At 42.4% G+C, this 25160-nt stretch overlaps 1 protein-coding gene across 4 annotated transcripts in view; it reads right to left on the bottom strand.

The window, feature by feature from the left end:
* The window catches only part of LOC105278700 (E3 ubiquitin-protein ligase Rnf220), a 141166-nt gene that overhangs the window by 96536 nt on the left and 19470 nt on the right, over positions 1-25160 (bottom strand). For 3 of the 4 annotated variants that reach the window (XM_011337965.3, XM_026968513.1, XM_011337967.3), the window contains one exon: positions 4399-4536. The exons of the other annotated variant lie outside the window; for it this stretch is intronic. In XM_011337965.3, coding sequence (XP_011336267.1) covers positions 4399-4536 — 138 coding nt within the window. The remainder of the gene's footprint in view (positions 1-4398; positions 4537-25160) is intronic. 4 annotated transcript variants of the gene reach the window in all.

Genomic DNA, 25160 nt, shown 5'->3' with positions numbered 1-25160 from the left:
TTCTGAGTGAACGAGCGCTGAAAAGATATCAGCGACAGTGCAAAACGGACGCCGTTTAAGCCAGAGTTCTTCTAATACTTACTATAATACAATAAGAAGATGAGTTAATACAAAGAAGATTAACTCGTTATAATAAACTCAAAAGCAATGCAATGTATGTCGTTTGAATGAAGATATGATAACGAGAATAACCAACTGAAGTGCATTAGATGCAAGCATCACGCGCAAAATGGAGATTGATAATAACGAAGCTGTTTTCCAGAGGTGCGAGAATATTCGGAGGGATGACTTACGTTTCAAGAATGAAATCGAGCAGGCGCGCGAAGAGAACAAGTGGCTCGATATTTTAATAAAGAATATTGCACGGCGTCGCTCACTTACTTAGTCACACCGAGCGATTACGATAAATTAACAGCAGCTTATTTCCTTCCAAGAGAATATCCAGGAGAAGATCCTTACCGCCCCCGTTTCTTTCATCCACGATCTTTCTTACGGCCTTTAATTACCGATTTAATTAGTTGGACGTCTCTTGAACTCGATGCTCTCTATCGTGGGATTATCAATTAACTGATTTTAATTTCAATTCGCGAGTTCCTGCTTTATCGTCGACCTCGGATGACATTGGTCTGGCTATTAACGTTTCATAATGAAGATTTAAATAATTACATTAACAAAAAAGAAACCTTACACTATATTTCTTATATAAATAGGGCTGCATGTATAGAAATATCTCACAAAATTGTTGATTCGGCGAAAATTAGAGACTCTCGAATACGTTAGAATTCACATTCATGGTTAAAATCGGAGAGTACAGCAGCGATTATGTCCGTTTACGGAATGTTCACGATTTGAGTTTTAACCGCGTGAACAATATGCGCGAGAGCATCTAAAAAGTGCCGCCTAAAATATGCTGAAATGATGCATTATGCATTCCGCGATAAAATATGAATTTATGCGCGCGTTGAAGTGGCCCGGTAATTCCGGCTAACGCTCGTGTTTCTGTTTTCTTGGCGTAACACACGGTTTCTCTGTCTGCGGGATTTTCACAAGCGCGATTTGATCCAAAGAAATATTCCAAAATGTGTTTCGCAATTTATATATGCATATCACGTTTTATCAATATTTTTATGTTTATCGTTTACACAATCAGCAGTATTAAATAATTTAAATATAAATTACGTTTTAAAACGCAATCAGTAAATTTTACTTTGTAATTTTTATTACATTATTATAAACTATGTATATGTTCCAAGCGCAACCCTTTCATGTAGGCAATATTATGCAATATTTCACGAAATTTGTAATTATATTAAATATTCCACACTTTCGTTTTCTCATGAATCATTGCGAATTTATTAAAAATAATTTATTTAAAAAATTAAACTTTACTTAGAAACATTTCCATGAACATTTTCTGTGAAAAGAACTATCCTAAACTTTCACACAGAATTCTATAGCCCCAAAGAGATATGGCCACATATTTACGCCACCGGTTAAGGGTTAAAAGTCAGGCTCGGGAAGAGCAACGAAATTTGATTACAAGCCGCGAATGCCGGTCGCCGACGACGATTACGAGCGGGAAAGTACCGCGGGAAGAGGATCATCGCTGTACTAGGAAAGACACTAACTCCCAACCGAAACTGGCCCGCGCAGGTATTAAGGAGCGACGCTGGTCGCCGTTAAAATTTATATATTCCTCGACTCGACCGTGAACCCCTCGTAAGAAAGCCCTCGAGACGCCGCCCCGTTCTCAACCCCCCTGCGGGACGGAAGACACGCCGCAAAGCGGTTTAATTGACGATCGTGTCGAGTGCTCAGTCGTACCGAAAAATTAGAGCCACATAACGCGCGATGCATTGCTGTTCGGCGAGATCAGAATGCCTAAGGAGAACTTGCACGGCGGAAACCACGTGTACCTCGCCAAGAAAAAGAGTAAAATACGCCTCGAAAAATTTTACGAGAAAATTAGACTTAGAATTAGTTAGACAAAATATTATGACATTCCAAGTAACGATTATTTTCTTTCTTACTTTGTTTAATGTAATACTCAGCGGAGAGATAGTAACAAAGTAGCTGGAGAAGACATATTTTATAGCGAAAGATTTGTTGTATATAGTTACCATCAAAATACTAGATAGGAAACTTTCAAAATGACACTTGTAAGAATAATAGAAATGCAATTAGATGTACGACACAAATATATGAAAACGTTAATGTTAACAATTCATCATTCATCGGAAAATCTCGGAACACGTATGAGACATTTTAGAAACATTCGCGATCTCGTCCAAATTAGTGCTACGCCAGTCAAGCTTTAGCGAGTACGCTAAATCAACAGCAAACATGCACTTTTCACGGCAATAAAACGGAATTACCATCGCGTGTCACGCGCGCGCAGGGTCGAAAAATCTGGGATCATGTATCCTCCGATACTCCGAACATGTCACCACTTAACCTTCGCCATTAGCCACTATTCTCCACTTCCAGCGATCCCTCGAGCGTGCCGTTGCAATTGACCGAATAAATGGTGACGATTAAACGGCGATGCATATACACACGCACATACGATATTGACGTAACTTTTACACGTCAAAAATAAACGTATATTCGATGACACAGTGATCAATTTCCAGTAGGTAAGTCCTTTTTTGATAATACATTGCACTGCGCATAATTCTTTATAAAAATCTTATTGTTACTATACAGTTTCCAATAGTTGCACATAATTTTTGCCATTTACACCAAGTAAAACATAAAATAGATTTGCATATGTCAATACAAAAAAAGTGTTCCAAGTTCTTTATGGGAGCTACATGATTCAAACATTCCTAGAAAATTGGAGAACTTGGCGGCTGAGAGGCACTGGCTTAAAATGTCAGGTACCGGTGCATTCACCTTATGAAAGTCATCAATCTTGCGGGACGCAGAGCCGGCCAATTAACAGGGCGGAATCAGGGACGGCTAAGGTGGATGCTGATTCCGATCGATTTCGGGCTTAAGTCGGGGGAGACCATCGCATCGCGCTATGGTGGGTCAAAGTTATCGACCCGCACGTTCCCGCGAATTCGGCGTGCCGGCTGGCACGGCGGTCCATCGATCCCGCAAATCCAGCTAGCAGATCGACTTGCGCGTTTGCACGGACTAAGCCCACGAGCTATGCTCATCTTCCTGTCCACAAATCTCCTAAGACCCGCCGTAACGCACCCGCCACCGTCGCCGGACCGCCTTTCGCCAGCTGTCTACCGACGCACCTGATGCATCAGTGCACCCAATTGCGACATCGATGCATTAACGTCGATTATGGTTGTTGGAGGGTGAGGGAAAACAGTGACGAAATACGACGCCGCCACTTTGATAATTTTAAGTTTCAAATATTATAAGTTTCAGTAAAACGCGCACGTATATACTTACACTTGCGTTCAAATATTAAATTTTGGAAACTAAATAGCGTGGACGTAAATGTTTTTCTATACATAGATTGGAAGTAAATATTTTTTCTATATATCGGGTATATTAAAGAAAATTGAAAGAGTTAAGGAATTTCTTCAAATTATATGCGAGACATTCCGGAACTCCGGATGCTTTCTCGGCGAACATTGAAATGAGTTTACTCATCACTTTTTCAGTAGATATAATGAATACATATAACCGCCTCTCCATACATATAATGACTGCAAATAAAGTAATGTTAATTTAATCAAAATAATTCAGTTGAAATAACCTCATAAATTTTAATGATTGTGATGAATTGAACTAAATTGTAATCAATATAATTAAATTAAAATTACTCTTACCGAAATATATATTGCTCCGATCAAATTACCTGTTATTATTATTTTTTCATTACGCGATTCGCCGAAAATTACCGATGCAACTAGATGCTATTTAACGAAAATTAATTATGCATTTCGGATCTGATTATCAGCGCGAAAAACAGTTCGTTCTTCTCGTTAATTATGCTTTCATTCGGCCGTTCTCTCTCGGTAATATTCGATCACGGCATAAGTCAAAAATAAGTTTTCGTTTCAAACAAATTCAGTCATATTCTCTCTTTCATTTGCATTTAAATGAATTGGGAGGAAACTCGCGCAGCGTTTCATTCGTACGTTTTGTGCATATCCGCATAAAGATGCGAAACCCAATTGTATAGCTCACTGCATTTGCATATAGGAGAAAAATTCTATTATCGTTAATTCTTTCGATGTTTCGGAAAAACCTTACTTGCCAATGTCTCCGGCAAGCCTAATCTCGTCACTGATGCATACTCTTTTTGAGATCATAATCTAAAAACGACAATTTGCAAAAAGAATGCAACACTAGACGGTTGCGAGCGCGCGCAGTGATCGAAAAGGTCAAAGGTACGACAGTCGCGGTAATGAAGATGGCTGGTAGGCCTACCTTGGTCGAACACAAGGCAGCGGGTGGTCTTGGCAGCGAGTCCCGGGGGCAGAGCGAACCTGTAGGCCGGGCCCGGCGACAGCCCCAGCCCCAGACCGAGCGCCTCCGCGCCGCATCGGCCCCCGAACACAGGCCCCACTAGAATCACCCATAATAGTGATCATCAGTCATCGTCATCATCATCATAAGAAGACACAGAATTATCATCAATTAGCAAGAGTTCATCATGCACAGAAGAAGCACCTGACGACACTTTCAGGCTAAACGGACTAGTAAATCGGAGCAAAGAGTGATTTTTGATCAATCAAGCGAATCACACGAAGCCTGAAAATTCCGAGAAGTCCTTCGCTCTGAGGTAACCATTTTTAATTAATCGAGTCTTTAATAAGACCTCATGATATGTTCGATTTAAGTAAGGAACCAGTAAGTACGATTGAGTTATATGTTATGTTCGGCTTAAACAATACTGATGATAACTATTAATAAGTACGTATAAAAAAATCGTGCAGTGAGTTTTAAAAAAAGAGAAATAACAGATATATTAAAAATTTCAAAGCGTTACACATTAAGAAAGAGAAAAAACTTATTTCCCATTTACGTTGATAGATTCAGCAGATGTATCGTATCATGCATTAATTCGTAAACGCGGTTAGTCGCTCTTTAAATCGTAGGACATCGATTAATCGATTTTTCGCACTGATGTAAAGCAATCCGCAAAATCCCGTGAAAATCTTTCGTACGGCAACAATTTAATAGAAAAATTTGAGGATAATAATTGAATCTTTGTAATAGAAGGAATTTAATAACGCATGTTTTTACCGTTTATAATTTTTATTACGGAATTTCGAAACTTTGATTTGATTAAACGTACCCGTACAAAAATTAAAAATCTGATTTCTAAATTTCTGTAGGAAAAAGATTTACAAACAGAATACAATAATAGCATTCTTTGTCACAATATAATGATATACGATGTGATATCAATTTGATTTTTCTACATACCAGAAATTCAACAAATTACAATTTAACAAATAACCTGATTCCCTAATCGTTAAGATTTACGGAAAGTTCATAAAGCTTTCTGTTCTCGCTCAATTCAATTATATGTGGCTCTCGTGCTACTTGTAGATCCCTAAATACACGAAGCGAATTAGCGAGCAGGATCAAAAGATGGCAATATGCCCTCAAAGGCTCTCGTCGTTTTGCCTCTCGTGAACGTAGGTCGGCTTTATTATGATCCCATATAGATATTACCGCTCTGTCATTACGAGATAAGTTCCCGAAGAAGTTTATTGCTTTTTAGTATACACTCAGCACGTGCCGGATTGTCGGCCGTCGACAACCCCCATTAACCCCTTGTACGCGCGCGATAGCCTGCACTCCCCGTTCGCTCGCTCATCGAAATTCATATTCGGAGCAGTCGATATATGAATATCAGGCGATAAAAATTTTATCGAACTTTAATTTCACATATGCGTATTTAACATCGAAAATTAAAATAATTGGAATTGCCGGTAGAGACTATAGACGAGCAACAGAACAATAGCAAAAATCTTTAAAAGCGTTATATAACGAAAAATAAGATTTGAATTATTAAAAATTGTTAAGATATGCTCGAATACTTTTTTATTTCAATATTTTCAATTTAAAAGAAATATACAATGCGCTAGGAAAAATTCGCTTATCGCATAAAATTAATAAGCAAATGCAATGACGGAAGAAGTAAAGTAAGTAAAGCAAGTAAGAAAGCTTAACGAATTCGTCGTAACGAAAGTCGTTCAGCATTTATCCTGGTTTGTAGTCTCTCGAGCGCGAAACTCATCTTTGTCTCTCTAGAAAGCGAGGTCGAGATGTGCCAAAAGTAGCTTCCAGATTCTATTCGAATCTCACGGCGGGAAGGAGAAGCGTGCACACAATACCCAGACCATAATCTAAATTCATGTCTGACTCTGACGGGAACCCGGGGCGGATAAGTACATCGAGCATAATGGCGGCGACTTAACATACTTTTTAAATTGCGCCTTTGAGATGCAGAACGGTGGCCCACCGTGCGCAGGCCTATAGCTCTCTTTCTCGTTCGCTTTTGGCCTTTTGGGTTTAGTAGCTTACACGCTGATTAAGACACCCGATACAATTAGGCGGCGAAAAGAACCTCAAAAGACGCGCGCGTGAGGGGAAGCCGCCAACCTTTGCATACCCACGAACGGTGCCGTGTAACGGGTGTCTGGAAAGGATCGTTAGCATCTTATTGCACGGCAGAAAACGAAATTCCTCTTTTTTACATGCTGAACATTTTTCCCGAGAGAGACAAATTGGCTTTCTGTTAAATAATAGAACCGCTGATGGGTTTATACTTTAGAGTAAAAAGTATATACAGGGTGAGGCACCTAAAACAGGCCACCTGAATATCTCGGCTGTTATTGGTGATAGAAAAACATGTGTCGGACCAAACTTGCATGGTTTCGAGGGACACATAATTTGTTCTAAATAGTTTTTTATTAGGTGGACGCGTAGAGGTCATATGAAGGTCAACTTCGTTTTTTTAAATGGTATGATATGTTTTTGTACGTACCATCTAGTAGAGCGTTCGAAGATGCACACATTGATCTACGGGTCAAAATCATTCAAGGTTACTGAAGGCTAAAATTTCTAAGTACTAGAACTTTTTCATTTCTGAGTTTACGGTATTTTCAATAGCAGAGAACTCTAGGCAATATAAGAAATAATGATATGAACAACTCAGAACTTCTCGGAAAAGAAAATATTTCTAAGGACTAGAACTTTTTCATTTCTGAATTTACGGTATTTTCAATAGCAGGGAACTCTAGGCAATATAAAAAATAATGATAACAACAACTCAGAACTTCGCGGAAAAAGAAAATATTTCTGAGGGCTAGAACTTTTTCATTTCTGAGTTTACAGTATTTTTAATAGCAGAGAACTCTAGGCGATATAAAGTAAATTATTTTCCCTTGCAGTTGGCCTTTAGTGACCTTGAATGATTTTGACCCGTAGATCAATCTGCGCATCTTCAAACGCTCTACTAGATGGTACGTAAAAAAACATATCATACCATTTAAAAAAACGAAGTTGACCTTCATATGACCTCTACGCGTCCACCTAATAAAACTATTTAGAACAAATCATGTGTCCCTCGAAACCATGCAAGTTTGGTCTGACACATTTTTTTCTATCACCAATAACAGCCGAGATATTCAGGTGGCCTGTTTTAGGTGCCTCACCGTGTATATATAACATTCTAAATCTATTTTTTTCTAATTTCAAAATTATTTACGGACTCATAGAACACTTCTGTACACAGAGTCTTTCCTGAACGCTTTTATAAGAAAAATTTGATATCATATGAGTAACGTAAGCAAATTGTATGCTGTTCGGAAGATCGAAAGGATTAATGCCGAAACGTTAATTTCGCATGTTCAGTCAGACCCGTCAAATAAACGGGTGACGACAAGCAGCTGCGGGTTTCTACGTCACGAACGATGACGGACCAACGAGCACCTCGAAAAAGGTGACGCGCGTCATTCCACGCCGATCGATCGTCATTCGGTTTCGCGTTCGCGAAATGATCGCGCTCGATGATCCGCGCTGACGGCCGAAAAACTCCACCCATGTCGAGCATGATGGTGCATGAGCGAGTATTACCCGTCGTGTTCACGTCGCTTTCGAAAATCATGCAATTCCGACAGGTTCATAACGGAAGTCTTGCGAACGAGTGACCGTAAAATGGTGAAAATTTATGAACTACCATGCAGTTGCGGTTGACGAGCGTGCATCGCCAAATTTGCTACAGAAAATAAAAAAATGTAGAAAATAGAGAACACGGTCCATTCTCGAAAAAAATGTATGCTAATAAGATTCTTTATATTACTTTTTTATTATTCTTTTAATTATCAATTATTGATCTTATTCTTTTACTTTCATGATGTGTGGATAGGCCACACAGATTATATAATAAACGTCCAAAATCAAGACGATGGACAAATTGAACAACTTCAATAACAACGAGCTGGATCACGTACTGCGAATGTTTGAAACATATAACGATGAGAAAGTAAAGAAGAAGTTTTACGAAACGAACACCCCATAGACGAAGTCAGGTGTATACCGCGACGAATCGGCTCGTTTAAGCCGCGTGAGTCGACGACGAACGCCTCGGACTTTGTTAACGTTAATCCTCGTGCGGGACTACTGTGCGTGCCCGGCTTCACGGCCGAAAGGCTCGTCTCGCCAATTACAAGCGTGAAAATCGTCATCGCGGAGATAATCGGGAATTAGCATCACCCGTCGCGTACAACGCGCCATTAGCGTCCTCGCTTACGGCTCGCGAACGTTTTAATCGCTCGTTACGAGATCGCGCGATACCGATTTTTGCGGGTCGCATGCACACGTTGCTCCTGATGAAACAGTATTACGTACGCAAACTCGATTTAATACCTGAATAACCTACAAATCTGCAAACTAATAAGCCTATTTCCAACGAACCGCACGATTCTTCGCCGAGAATGGTTTCGAGAGATAAGCGATATTGGATGATCTTACGATAAAAGTTACATACACCGATAGTATTTATTACAAAAAATGTCAAAAGTCATGCTAATTATTAGACACTATGCGACACTATCCGTGACATCTCGCGAAGTCTCATATTACAACTTCCGCGGCTGATTTCCGAGGCGATTTCGAGTGATTGCAACGTCTGCTGGATTTGCGCACTGAATATGGTTGCGCATCGGTCGAGCTTAACCGGGTTCTGGCTCCAAGTATCTCTGTCTGTCTGCACGGTAGATCGACATCGATCGAGAACGCGATGGTGCCCCGTGCATGAATGAAGAAGCGCGGAGGCGATGACTGCCGTACATGGCGCACGAGACGATCGAGCGGAAGCCGCGCGACCGCCGGGCGGATCGGCATCGTCGCAGCTGACATCGTCGATCCTTGCGATCTTAATCTGACCGATCGCAAGAAGGAAGACGCGGCGAGAGAGCGGCCGGATGGCCAGGAAAAAATCGCGAGGCATCACGACGATCGAGGGGACTGGAATCCGTCTGTCGGCCGGCCGACCGGATCAAGACACCCTGAATAATTCATCGTCGAGCTCGAACGCGCGAGCTCCGGCGAAGAAGCCTCCCCGCGTATGTGCGCTGCGCCGCGCTACCCTTATCCGCGACGCCAAATTTACACGCTGTGCTTTTCAATGATCGCTCCAGGAATAAAGAAAAATGCACGTCAATTACGCTTCGCCTGGTAACAAAAATGTAATCATTATGAGAAAGTAATACGTAAAAGATTTCGTCATTTTTCATTTTTCGTTTATCTTGGATGATCATCTATATTGAAAGATTGAAGAGAAGGACGTGCAGACGTTAAGTTCGTGTGTTTTGTTTTGAATAAGTCAAACATATATTCTTGTATATTTTATACGATTATCTCGAACGAGTTCAAGCAGAAAAAGTCAAAAGTATTTTTATTAATTAGAAAATTCCATCATGTAAATATCATTAGCGCGAAACGATCAAGAACATGCTTTACATAGGAGTAATGAAGATCTCCAGACATATACGCGTAAGAGGACGAGACGGTTCCCAGATGGGGGCAAGCAATGTTGCAAGGAAAAAGGAAAATGAGAAGGATAAGAAGAGCGAGAAGGCTCGAGACTGAAACGAGAGAGAGTGGATTGGGTTGCAGCGAGTTAACCGGCTCAGTACTCGGCGTGAGATCCTGTTATACAACGATGTCAAACTGACGATACGACGCACGAGAGGCAAGATGGAGCGAGACAAGCTGGGAGAACAGAGGGAGAGCCAAGAAAGAGAAGAGCAAACTCTTCTGAAATATTCGCGATTATTAAGGATAATCCTCTGGAATACGCGATGATATAGATAATACAATAGCGAGCCGTATAATCCCGTATAAATATTTTCAATCCTATTAATTAACCCGTATTATGCCGGGGAATTATATGCACGATGCTAACTTAGCATTGCGGAAAACATGAATAAAGAAATATTAACCGGAAATTAGTCTACCAATTTTTTAAGCATGTGATGACATAACGAGAAAAAACCTTTATCCTATTTTATGCAAAATTATATGACACTTATATAATTATATATGTGTGCATAGTTTATCGATTATCATAAAAATAAAAGAAGAGCGACACGGGAGAAGGCGAAAGAACAAAGAAGGGATGGAGACGGCAGGGAGCCACTGCGTGATAATCGACATCGATTTCCAGCGTAGCAGCCGGCGTGTATCGATTGTGGAAAGACTAATGGCCAGCGCGGTTAACCGTATTATCCCGCAGCGGAAGTCCACCGGTTGAAACGGGGACATAAATAGCGGCGGGTCTCGAATCGTCCAAGTCGATATTAGTTTAATAATCGCAGACAGGATGGCGATTGTCTAAATGACTCTCTATGACGGTGTCGTAGGTAATATATAAATAAATTCATATACATACACATGCGAACGTGATCCAGCGGCACGTGAGAAATGAATTGTCAGACATATCCGTTAATTAATTTCCTCTATCAATAGCTTTATTCTTAACTATCAAGTTGGAAATAATTATGTGAGTCGCGTCGGATTTAGCAATAAGACATTCTGTAATATAATTTCCTCAATATATCACATGTTATTTTTAGCGGCTATAAATGACAATGTTGGCTACCAATATGCAAGTTTCTTGCGAAAAATAAAAATCTGATATAAGAATATCTTTCTCCATATTAAAATCAGTTGTTCAATGTGATTTCTTCGTTCAATTCGATTCTTTGTTACTCATATCGGCATCTTGTGTCGATACATAATGCGCGACAGTTGTTTATTACTGTTCTTATTTTTAGGAAAAATATGTACTGTTTCAATATTAGCTCGCCGAGCCGAACATAGAACAAACCGCGGCAAGAATGAATCTCCTTATATCGTCAAGATTAATAGGCGGCCGATCTTGTGAGAAACTCTTATCCGGTATTCTTTATTAATTTTACAACTTTCCATAAAGCAACCGCGGCCACGGCCGGGTCTGATGTACTCGCGCATAGTTCACCGTGGATGCTGGTACCCCTCTGCCCCTCCTTACTCGCCACGTCTGGTCAGCGAGTTTATGCGCTCTTTTCGCCGGAGATTCCCGGGATTTTTAGCCCTCCCGCGCGTTCGGGCTGGATCGTCGATCGAGCGAGAGCCTGAGAGGACGCCCTGGAGTTTCTCAGGGCGTTCAAGTTTCACGGTGGTTGATATTTCATACAGAGTGGGTGACAGGGTACCTCGTCGTCGTTCGCGTCCTCCGCGTCACCTATATACTGCTCTCGCCTGTTATTACTGCACACTCCCCGACCTGTGTACACCCCATTGAGTAAAGTGCGGTTTAGCATCCGGCTTGCGCGAGGCTTCCCTCTCGCTACCTCAGCATCCTGCCGATGGATTCGCTTGAAATCGAACGAGATGCTCGATGTATAAATTTTGTGACACGAGGCGTTAAAATAGGTCAGTCTTTATTACGAGCGATATGATGATCATGTTCCCAGACATTTGAGGCATTAAGATTTTCAGATCTCGAGACAAAGTTTGGAAACCGCAAAATCTTAAAAACCTCGAATTTTTAGATAACGAGAACTGTAAGATGCTGTAACTCTACTGTCACTTCAGGATAATATTTCATCGCGTGACTGATGACATTCGCGGAAAATGGGCGTAAAGGCGAGCATTTCGCAGGGATAAGAATCGCGAGAACGCGGCGCGTATCATTCATTTAATTACATTGGGTTTGCGCGTACCACCGAGATTCTCACGGTGGGACAATAAGAACATTCATTCGCGACTCCGTAGTAGCGTAGTCAGGGATAGCGGTTTCTCTTAAGTCTTAATCGTTCGGCACGGAATGCGCGTTTAATGCAAAGGAGGACACAGTCCGCCTGTGTTCCACTTCGCTTGTATTTTCTGCTCCGATCGCGCCGACACGACGTCGGCTGTTTTACGATCTGTCCTCAAGTTCCTGGCGATCTAGCGGTTTTCCCTGGCTGATGCTAATAGTACATCCGTGTTTCGCGCGATCTCTTGATCTTTCTCTCCGATTACGATTTACGTAGTCATTGGCAGGCTCTAATGCTGCTTTTAATTTTTAATTATATTTCATTAACAATTATAAATTTCTAATGCAATTTCCGAAGGCCGGTTTATAAAGCAAACATGAATTTATTATTGCACTCACGCAAGCTTTATTATTAAGTCATTATATTTTATATTTTTGCGGTATTAAAACATTTTATCCTTTAGAATGGATTATAATAATTCTCGCTATTGCGTGTATGGAAATTTGTGTGTATGGTATAAACATAGAGAATGCGTAGCAACGTATAAAAGCAGACTGTTTAATTCTGTGTTCAATATTGGACAGACTAGCGGACGATTCGATAAAAACCAGAACGAAAATTTAGCACTCGATGCACGTCCGCGTATTGCAAAATTGTACGATAAACAGCCGAACGCAATATCGCGCAATAAAGACAATTGCTTTGGGAATATTTCGGTTTTAAAAAGGAAACCAATATGACGCGCGTTGTGAGAGTGAGAGAGGAAAAAGCAAATAACGTGCACGTGCGACTCATGAGACTGAATCTTCGGGACAATGAGGGACGATCAGGTAACTGGAGAAGAGAAGCCGTACAAAGAGAATGCACTGATTATCTCTGCATCATCAAAATTCTGTTATCGATACTTTGATTAACGTTAAAAAACCGATAGTTTCTTTTCTTCACATCAGCAACATTGTTAGATATTGGTATCTGCATAAGAGGAATGTAACATAATACGAATAATAAAGTAACATGTAAATGCGCATCATATGTGTTTTTGTTTAATCCACAGGGAAATTAATTGACTCTAATATCCTAATCACACTAACATCCAACATCTATCGTTTGATCTTAATATGCTGATATTTAGAATCTACATTAAAAAGATTAATATCGCAGTATTCAATTTCCTAGCAGTTTATGCTAATTTCGCGATACGTTGTATGGTTCAACACGAAGGATTAAAAGATGATAGAAACTCCGGCATGATCGGGCTGATCATATGAGAGTTAAGCTTAACTCCACGTTCAGATTTTATTTCTCGACAAACTCGTAAGTTCGGTTGGGGCGGGCAGAACTCTGCGAGGCAGAAAGGAACGGGGAACTTCGAACGGGACGAAGAGGGTGAAACATGGCCTATCGGAATTATTCCGACCAGTCATCGGGACTTATGCCGCTTATGGGATTACACGGGCATTAGCCGGTGGAGCTTGTTCTCCACCATTCTGTACGAGATCCGCGATAAAGCCGAGTTACAAGCAGCATTTCTAGCGAGTAGACTGTGGAAACTTCGTAACTATTTAGAGATTTGTTCAGTGACAATACGTTTATATCCCCTTTGAATCCAGTGTGGATTCGACGTATCTGCGCACATAATGTTTCCAACATTCTCTTAAACATCTAATATTCTTAATTTTCAGCGTCTTAATCCGTTCTAAAAGATTACACTTTCTCAATGCTCTATAAAGAGTTGTGGCATTGAAATGAATTATTACTTTATCTCGCTTTTCTCCTTTTAAAGATAGGATAAAATTGTGCAAATTGCCGAGACAAGATCTCCTCGGGACACCGTTTATTTAAGACACGCGCGGATAAAAGAGGTGCACGTATCGAGCAAATTTACCGAAACAATTTGGAGGAAACGCTGGTCTAAAGAATCCACCAAGAGATTTAAGGGATAGAAGAGCAAAGATAGGACATACTAGAATAGACGGGATGAAGAGGGAGGGAGACGCGGGGGAGAGACTACTTAAAATCTCGGCGACTGAGTCCTACGAGGAATTTTTTTCAGCGAGCATTCCGCTCCTTTAACGAGGATTTCCGTCCGTTAGACACTCGGCTGAGCGCGCGCGTATCCTCCTTTGCCCTCTCGGATGAGGGCGGCTGGCTGCCGGGGGATGTGCGCGGATCTTTTCCCTGTAATTAATTTAAGAGGGCTCGCTCGAGCTACTCCGGCGGGCGGAGAGTCTCGTGGCGTCTCGCGGATCACCGAGAAGACGTGGAGGGTTCCTCCCCTCGTTTCTCGTCGTCCTGTGTTCCCTTTCTAACGCAGTGCGCCACTTTTTCGCCTTTACACACGCGTGATGATCAATCCTGGTTGTCCATAAAAGAGATAACAGTAATAAAGATCGTAAAATCACAAGCTTAATAATTTCGCATAATTGCAGCTTGTGTAACTCGAAGTAATTTTAAGCGGAACTGTACAATTTCCTCAACTTTTTCGATATCCTGAATCGCAGACTTCGCGAATGGAAAGCTCGACTAGTCGTTTAATCCATATTTTTGAGAGCGACCAAAATAGTTTCGACTATCTACATTCATCGCGCGGTCTATTATGTTCAACAATTCGTGAACAATAAAAATAACGAGACTCGCGGTCCGACAGAGATCAGGTGGGGGATGAAAGTCAGATTTATATCCCTAATCGCTCATTAATACGGAGCTCTCTCGCGTGCGATCTACCAAACAGCGTCCTCGAGGCTGTAAATCCAGGAGTACAGTAGTCCGCCCGAGTCCTTTTCACCGGTGCTAAGCCTGTGTCGCCGGGCAGGGTACGAGAACGAAGAGAAGAAAGAGAGGAAGGCAAAGGTGGAGGTGGTGGACGTAGACGGAGAAGGATCGGGATGCCGAGGTGCTACTACTCAAGGAGCAAGGCCGGGTGAGTAGGTACGAGGGGGAAGCGCTTGGTAATCCAAGATTTATCTCGCAGTCTGTGACACCGGGACTGCTGCTGCTGCTTCTGTTGCTTCAAGGGCTACCGGATCCCTCCGCCTTCGCGGCCTGAAAACGATTCGCACTCGCGGAGCAGAAGAAAGGCGAGCCACGACCGACGCTTCGACTGCCAGCTCGATTACGAGATCAGATCTGAAGGTCTCCCAGTAGCGCAAACCTGCGTTGAAACGTAGGACGTTTCAATGATTAAACACACCTGGGCAAGATGAACTTGTGCATCACTGTTTTTTAATTGCTGTTCTATTTACGAAATGCTGTTTTGAAAGTACTCGGTTTCATGATCATCAAGTACTCTCGGTCTAAATCACGCAAGAAACACAAATAAGAAACCCTTTTATACTTCTCACTATTCACTTTATCTTCGCTCATTTAATTCTCAGAGAAGAAATAGACATATTATCACCATTATTATTATAAATAAATAAGATATACTGGCTTGTACGATTCGAATTATAAATAGAAAAGAATTTTTCTTTTTTAAAACAATGATGATTAAATATTATACATAATAAAGAAACATATCTCATCATAATTATTACATTCTCAAGATTTTTCAAAGATATTACTAAAACTGGATAACACTTTTGTGTCGCGTCCGAAAATTTCCAACTGCCATTTATATTTGCGATTTAAAAGGCGTGAAGAGTCACGGGAGTCGTGAGAACGTCCCGCCGCCGCAATTACACCGCGCTGGTACATACATCCTCGGCATTATAATCTTCTGCGGAGGTGAGGAAGCGAAGAAGAGAGGCGGACGAGCGGGTCCGGTCGTGATAAATCGTCGCGGCCAATGGTAGCCGGCCGATCTTCTCGATTAAAGTAAAATATATGGCAGCTTTAATTACGAAGAGATTTCGGAACGCGACTTGGCTCGGGCTCGCGCCGAGATAGAGACAGAGAGATGGAGAGCAAGGAAGAGAACACGAAGGAGATAGAAATGGAGAGGAGGAAGGAGTCGAAATCGAGTATCACGGCGAAGAAGGGGAGTCAGGGGAGGAGACGACCTTTGAGATGCATTATTCATGGGGTGTGAGAAGATACGATATGATCCAATATGTGGCCCGCCCGTACCTACTAACCGCCGGCGAAACCTGTGCGAGAGAGAACCCTCTAAGCTGCTGAAAATTGGTCCTCGAATTTTCGCGTAATTTGGAATACAAGGGATGCCGCCTCGCTAGTTTCCCTCGCGCAAACTCGCGGCTGCGAGTCGGCTCGAGGCAACGCGTGTAATCGCGCCGATGTATTATCGAATCTGCCGTTTCCCCGATCTCTCCGGTTTGCTACCGTTTCACCGTCGTCCATATGGGCTTCGCGAGTTCTGAATATTTAAGAAGGCACGACTTGCGACTCGTAAGAAGATGCAAATACGTAATGTTGTTGCGCGACGCGAAACAACCCGAAGCGAAGCGAATAAGCTATCAGTGGCATTAGAGGCGATTCAAGAGTGGGCGTATCAGCACTTTAACAGATAGCAGAACTGCGAATGTGTAGCAAAAATGTTTATACTGTATAGAATAGGTAATTTCAATGTAATTCAGGGTAAAGCGAGATAAACGATGATAATAAAAAAACTTTTTCTTACTAGAATATTAAAAACTTTCACTCTGTAAAATCGCGGTTGAGGATCATGTAATTGTGATGTCCGAATGAAAATAAAAGACATGATATTCAAGCATAAATAAAACTTAATTCCTCTTAATGATTTTAAGTTCTAGTCGTGCTTTGCTTGCAACGTTTTCGCAGTTCACCGGACAGAAACGTGCGCAGAAAGAGCACCCTAGAGGTTCGCGTGGAAAACTCGCGAGTGCTTCTGGTGGCGAGAATGATCAAGAAAACGAAGAGGAGAGACTCTCGCCGAGAGTAAAACGGTGTAAAACCGTCGAGAACGGCGTCCCCAGGTGGTTTGGCATTCGTATCTTTACGCGCCTCTACGCACCCTTTGCGTGCACAGACGAGATGCTCGAGTGTCTCGAACTCTTTCGGCACGCACGCCGATCTTAACGTAATGTTGCCAGCGTAAGGTCGCGTTTCCAACTACTCCTCGACACTGAAAATATCGTCAAAACAATATAAACTGTACATTATTTTAGAATTACTATCGTAAACTCTACATTTCTAACATTGCGCTGGAATTTCTTTTTGAGAAAGAGAAACGTTCTCCAATTTTTCGTCGTGGATGCGGAAACCACGGACGTATGGGAACGTTATCGCTGTCCTGGCACACCAAAATGGGACTTTGCGATCGAGCGGCGTAAACGCGACTTAAGGTTCCATCGTCGCGGCGTATTGCAGTTTGCGAGCTGCACGAGCCGAGCAAGCGAGCGAGCGGCGCGGTGTATTAACACACAATGAGATAGTTTTGTTCCGCCGCTCCGAACGCGGGATCGCGCTTGTTCGCTCTGATGTCGGCAGTCACGTTCCATACCACGGATACCTGGTGTACCGGGTGTCCCGATAATTTTACGTGCGTCCCAAAAAAAAGAAACGTTAGGCGAGAGCGAGCGGGTGCTCGTTACGGGTCGACGAATTATATGCCGTGAATGCGATTACGTTTACGAGCGGGGCACATCCACGCGATCACGTTAACGGTACGACCAGCTCTCGCCTCCTTTGCGTTGGCGGAAAATGCTCGATAAATCGGCCGCAAGTAGGTCGAATCACTATAAAATCGCTCGTGCGAGAAAATGTCCCTGTGCCTCGCGTTAACGACATTTCTGCTCGCGATGACGCAAGTGTCCGCTTCCGGCTGAATTTTTCCGCGGGATGTAAACCGGTCTTTGACACCTGCAGCGAACGTTCTATTTTCAATTTTGTCAAGAATGAGTAATACGTGGCACAACTGGCAATATTATTGATTTTGCAATCTTTAACGTAATGATATATCCGAGTCTTTTTTCATGACTTTTCACCGATTTCTTCAGGAGCAGAGTTGATACTCCATTGTACAGAAATTCTATAATTTAACCCCTAATGTGCCAAAACATTTCTAAAATTTATCATTAAATATCAGATAAAATATAGCTTCTTCATAAAAGAAGCGCGGAGTCGAAAGATTAAGCGTACTTCCATGGTAATGGAATTCTTTACATATCATACGGTTTTACGTTCATTCCAACCGGCAAAATATCGCAGCGGAGTAAGCAGCTGAAGCTTGCTTTGAGCTGCATGAAGCGCATCCATGCGCGGATTTCATATCCGCGAAGTTAAGCGCTGTGCATAAAAATGCGGTGCGGGGCATACGCGTGTTGCTGCGTTGTGCCAAACTGTAAACACCGACGTTAATTCGCGCGCTAATGATACGCTATAGAGTCCGGATCCCAAACGAGTGAATTAAACGGAGTCGCGTCTCCGCCGCGGCGGCCGCGCTCGTAAAAAAAATCATCTCGCGCAATCCAGAACCAGCGAAAAGAATTAAAAGCAGCCTGGTCCGCTCCGCACCCGCTTACATTTAAATCGTATTATCGAGTTGCCGGCTCGCAACGGCCGCCGCCGCTATTTCCGTCCAGCCATATTAGCGTTAGTTTATTCGCTAAACCGAGAAAACGGGATCGTTAGTCTGCTACAAAGTAGTCGGACTGCCATGGCTAAGTAGCCGCCGGGAGAATTAAGTGCACGAAGATCGGCGATCGAAGTTTGCCATCGGGCTGATAATCGGGCGATGGAATACGGTGTCGATCCACGGCGTTAGTGCTTATATCACGAACACACGTACGTCGCTAATTGGAGGCGGTCTCACCACCGGTCTCGTCATTCGAGATGCACTCAACGTATTTAATTATAATTAAAACTCGTACAAGCGATTAGCGCGAATCACGGTTTTGTGGGTCGTCAAACAAAGCAGCTGCAGCATTACGAAATATTACAAAATAAAAATTGGGAAATTTATATTTATTAAAGATATCATAATTATTAATTTATTCCCATTGCTGAGGTAGTTATCTTATTATTAAAAGGATTTCGTGTTTGTGATCAGGTTCAAAGGCATCAGCATCTCGCGGATAAGTATTTCGCGGACACCGTGTTGCGAGCGAGATTCACAAAGGCAGAGCCGTTTGCGATCGTTCTCGTACGGGACTATTGTGCGCGGACGTTTTGATAAATTACCGAATAATTGTCAAATGTTAAAGAAACGACGAAATCGAATGCAGCTCCGGAGCAGAGACCAACGAAGACACGCGAGACTCGACCGACTTTGCTCCATTCAATCTTTTCTCTCGAGTCTCAACTTAAATATAACCAATGTAACAAAAACAGATATAGGCTATCCTGTTTCTAAAAGAATCAGGCAAATACTGCTCCGATCCCAAAGTACTCGTATTAATCCCTATTATCTCAGAAATATTTCGGTATAATTAAATGAACGCGATTAAAATGAAGAGCGGCGTGTATCGAATAATTCATATATAACAAAATATTAAAATATTAAAAGCGACATAGAACATTAATATACATAATGATATAGAACATTAATATACATATAATGATATAGAACATTTTTCGATACAAATAACAAGAAACATGAGGAGAGGAGATAATATAGACTTTTTAATATTACATATAGTATAAAGTTTCTAATTAATAATAATAATAGAGGATAATGTTGCAACATCGTACTAGTATCTTCCGATCATTAGTTTTTTTTCATACTGCTATAAGAGAAAGTGTGGAATCATACACTTTTATTACTTCTATAAAAAGAGAAAGCGATTTTCGTTGAGTAGTGTAATGTTGCCGCGACGAAGGAATGCTATGCGAATTATTCGAATTATTACATGTATTCGACGAGATTGTAATAAAAGCCAGGGAAGACGGGAGGCAGACTGCTGGCCCGTTTTGTACCTGAAATATGACAGCGTGCAGGACTCGATGCGTACGTAACGTACACGTGGGCGGTTGGATGAGCAGAGCAATGCTAAAAGGGCGAGGATAAATGTCTCGTTGCTTGTAACTGAACACGCTCGCACACGCACGTTTCCTCTCGATTCTTCCCCATCCTCCCCTTCCACCGTACTCTGTTCTGCACTCGTCTTTCTTTCCCGACCCTTCTTTGCTTTGAACCGAATTGCTCTCGTGGGAACTTTGTTCGGAATCGTCAATCACGTAACTGATTCACGCTGATCGGAAAAAATTAAATGTTCATTTAATTGTTCGTCAATGAGATAAAGTCGTTATGCTGTTCAAACAAAGCACACATTTGTCGCAAGTGTGTGAAAATGACATTCATGTAACATTTTTGCATTTTCATAAATGCAAACGTGTTATGATATGAAACAGCAAAAAGAAATGTTTTCCAAAAAAGAAATTTAAAGTTTTAAAGCATTCAATCGAGATGCGACTAATCGCACAAATGAGCACAAGTAAAGCGAAGCAAGGTGTATAGTATACGTATCTTTTGATAATCATCGAGTGAGGATTGAGATTTAAAAGAGGACACGACGGCAATGATGGGCGAGGGCAAAATTGAGGGGTTCGCAGGTTCACCGAGGATAATTTATCGATTTAGACGAACCGAGATAGAGGGGCGGAAAGAGAGCACGGTACGGACTCTTCATCAGCGATTTAATTCCTGAACGTTAACGGCTTCGAGTTTATTTATTTTTTCGCCGCCTCGTGACTGGCGCCAAACCGAGGACGCGCGAGAGAGACCGGGACAAGATTAAAAATCCCTTAATTACTTAATCGCGTTACCCGGCTACGGTTCGTGTCAAAGCAAACCCCGAACTCGCGTTCCGAAGGGTGCAAGGGATAACGTCTTGCTTTTTTTCTTGCTTTTGCGTGCTCATTGCATTACCGACAGCAGCCTCTAGGAAATTTCGTGATTTTACGTAGCCTTTGCGTTAATTGTAACACGATAAGCTGCACGTTTACATTATGCAATTCCTCGATAAAAATCATACAAATTGAAATCGTCCGCGTTGAACGATTCGTTGAAAGAGTCGCGGAGAAGAAAAATGGCAAGATTTCGATTATGGTCGTATGTTTCTCGATATTGCCCGGCGATAGTCAACGCACGGCATTAATAGTACTAACGGCAGGATATGATAGTACGAGGGGGTAGGCAGACAGTGACAAACCGCCTTGGTCCGCTGTGATTTCAGTTAATTGTCGGCGCAGCCATTTCTCACTCCTCGGGCTTCCGCTCGAGGAGAACCCGGGCGACGACGTTGTAAATATCCACCAAGGCGCCATGAGCAAAGGGCTAAAGGTGGAACATCTTACTCCGGTAGGCTTAAGCGCCTAACCCTGCGCGCGTAAGCCGCTTCTTCCTTTTCTCGTATTCTTTTGTGTGAACGATCTCGTACGGCGAACAGGACGTCCTTTTTCTTCCCTGTATTCTTTCAATGTCGAGATGAAGCTCGGATAAATTTTGCTGACGCAAAGTCTTTCCGACGTGGCCATATATATTTTCGTAAGAGATAATTAACAATTCCTGTGAAAGAATCATTCAACTAGAAAAATGAAATCGAAAAGTACCGAGATAAGATCCAAGCTGTTCTCTTCAATATCTGAATGTCTCCGTTCTGCTAGTTTTTGATCGATTGAAAATTTAACTTAAATTTTTTAAGTCTAAAATATACATATAATTATACAAAAATATTATCGAATAACTACAGAGTAATATCACGAGAAAGAAAGAAATAAAATTACGTCACAGAAAATCCTGGAAAATAGATATCACGTAACAGTGTGTAAGGTATGTCGAGACTATATTTTTTGTGATCTAAGAACAAACTTGTGCCATAGTTGTCACAATGAAAACGGCGGATCAAGGGGATCCTAAGATTTAGATTGAGAACCATCGCGTATTATATCGTGGAGACGAAACTCGTCAACGTTTTTACGCAAAAGGGATTCGGGACGATTACCACGGCGATAAGTTTCGGGTTAGGAGGACTGTCCGCGCCGAGATCGCCCTACGAGAAAAGGGGCGAGCGGCGGCAGTGCGAAGGGCGGCTGGCCGACGGAGGGTGCTGAAACGAAGGTGGAGGGACAGAAAAGTCGTCCGGGCAATCTTGTTTTGAGCTTCTAATAATACCCGACGTATCGGCTCTCGCTGGTATTTTTATGGCCCGGCCCGGATATATGGACGCGTATCCATACGTATGTCCCGCCATATATAACGGGCGGGCAAATAAAAAGGTAACAACGTAGCACAGTGGACAAATAGCCTCCAGCCCCCGAAAACCACCGATAGGCTGGCGACGCCCACGCCTTCGACGATATAATGCGACGCAGAAACGTTTTATTCCCTCTTTCTCTCTTTCTCCCTTTGCCTTTCTCTTTCTCTCTCTCTCTCGTATTTCTATGCGTATGTGCGTGAGCACGTATGTGCGCGCTTCTGAGCGAGGGTGGTCGAGCATAAATCAAGCCGTCCACGTGTTACCACGATCGGATTCGTCGGATCGTTTTACTGAGGATCGATGACTAACCAATCATTTTTACAATTCGACTCATTAACTAGCGCACTTTTTTTCCTTCTCGCAAAACTCGGATTAAGATAACATATGTTTCTATCTCGCTGCATTCTGCGTTTGCGACACTTCCAAAAGTCATCGAAATCGAAAAGTGCTAAAATAGCTCATTAATTTCTTGAAACTATAATAACATGCTACGTTATGTTTGGACAAAATTTGATATTGGAAACTGATGGCTGCATAACCATCATTCCTTATTTCTTTAAAATAACATAATATTCTTTATCCTTGCTAAAAATACATATTTATTCTATCTTCCTACATGAGCTTAACCAAAACCCCAAAAATGATCAAATGATATTTATAAGAAGCAAGAAACCAATAATATAGCGCATGCTTTCCGTGTAAAAAAAGAGACATATCTTTTATGCCAATAAATTGCAACATCATTTTACACTCATGTATAAAACCACATGTTAAAACCAACTTGGTTGGTTGACGCGTCGCGTATTCGCCATGCCTGTCTTGGAACGGTTCTTATTTATGCCGGAGCGAATTGGTGAGCAGCAAAATGTGTGTTACGGTGGACCGCGAGAGAAAGAAAAGACGAGGCGGCTCGTAAAACAACGTTTACCGAGTGTCTCGACTAGCCGACCGCAGTTATTACGAACGAATATACGTCACGCGGTCGCGGCGTACGGGCTGATGGTGACAGTCCAATCCGAACTTCGGCGTTCGGCGGTCAGGAACGCAGCCCGCAAAACCGCACGCGTGATTTCTGCCGCTCTTTGCACCCCGCCGAATGACCGACCGGCCCTGCTGCCGCCGCTCGCCCTCTCAACCCTTCCGCGGAATGCACGCGGAATGCCTACGGAATGCCCGAGAGAAAGAACGTCCCGCAATCCACTCCTCCCCCAGGCTCGTCGAAATAAAAACTAGTGGCTCGCGAGATGTCTCTCTTTCTCTTTCTCTCCGAGCTTTCTATTTCTGTCATTCAGTTATTAAATTTATGAGAACAAATTAATGCAATAGAATGACGAAGCCAAACTGGCACAAAACGTTGAACAATTAAAAGAGCGTAAATAACAAGCTCAATGTGTTATTTCATGCTTTTTCTACATGCTTTCAAGATCTGAAACACTTGGATATGTTGTAATTCGATAATACGAATTATGAAACTAAATTAATTTGCGTGTAATCACGTTGTCCAGAGACACAACAACCTCCATATGTATATATGTATCGACCAGCAAACCTAATTTGTACTGCCATGACGCGTTTAAACATCAACGTTGGTCGGTTATGCGTAGAATATCTAACCATTAATTCATAACTAATCTGAGTTAAGGCCGCACACGTTCACACATTTGGAAATTTTTATTCGTAGAATAATTCGTATCAGAAACCTAGAGTATACAGATTTAAGAAAGTATTTCTTTGTCGACTTTAAAACTAAAATTCATTTCTCATGATCCACTACTAACAAAACTCTCTTTTTAAGTTCTTACTTTTAACTTTTTTTTCTCAGCGATTTCAACTATTTTTTCAATTTTAATTACTATGGCAAGTACATATTCACAGACGAACATTATCATTAATCTACAATTAAACTTTAATTGTCTCGGGCGATTTTCGAATGTAATTAAATCCTCTGGAGGAGAGTTTAAATGTAACTGTACTTATATTAAGATGACAGAGAGTTTCGATATTCCACGCGCGGGCTATTTGCGAGAACGTGGCCACCAGACGATGGCCCTCGAAGCCATCAGCGTCGCGGTGCGCTCGAATTTTCTCGCAGAGGCCATCCTCTTCTCGCGGTTGCCGGCTAAGCTCGGCGCATACGTGAGCAGCCATTCGCTCTGCAGTTACACGTGAGTTGACGTTCCGAACGGAACGTTCGGCTCGTGACAGAAATTACTAAATGCCCGAGACCGGCCGCGGTGTATGTAGGTACACGTGTGCGCGCCGCCGGATTTATACGTGTGTATATATCGCCGCCACTCGCAAATGGGACTGCCGGGGTGCGATGAGAAAGAGAGAGGACGCGGACGGAGAGGGTAAACGCGGGGGGTGGTCGGTAAGCGTGCAGGGAGAGAAGAGCAAAACGACGTGGCGCAAGAGCCGCGGATACGAGTGAAACGAGGGTGAAGGATGAGGATACGAGCGCACGCGGGGGTGGCGAGCGAGCGAGCCTCGCGCGCATATTAATCTCCTCAACCGCACATCAGCCTCTCGCCGAATCTCGTTCGTTCGCGCACTTCATCTCCCGGACCGCTGAACGTGGTGCGACATGACGAACCTACGCACCGTCGACGACGCCTGCGGCAAATTGGCAAACTGCACGGTTCAACCCTCCTTCCTGCGACATCCACCTTCCCGTGCATGTCTCTGCGCCCGTAACCGTCATTGCCTCGTGTGATCGTCACGTAAACGGGCATCGATGTGCTGCGATTTCGTCGCACGTGCTACGAAATCGAGCTCTAAGCGAGAGGGAGTGCAGAATGCTTCCAACGTTAAAAAA

The sequence above is a fragment of the Ooceraea biroi genome, chromosome 3, assembly GCF_003672135.1.
Source record: "Ooceraea biroi isolate clonal line C1 chromosome 3, Obir_v5.4, whole genome shotgun sequence".
NCBI classification, from domain to species: Eukaryota; Metazoa; Arthropoda; class Insecta; order Hymenoptera; family Formicidae; genus Ooceraea; species Ooceraea biroi.
Note: the sequence above shows the minus strand (reverse complement) of the source record. Positions and strands in the feature narration are given on the sequence as shown.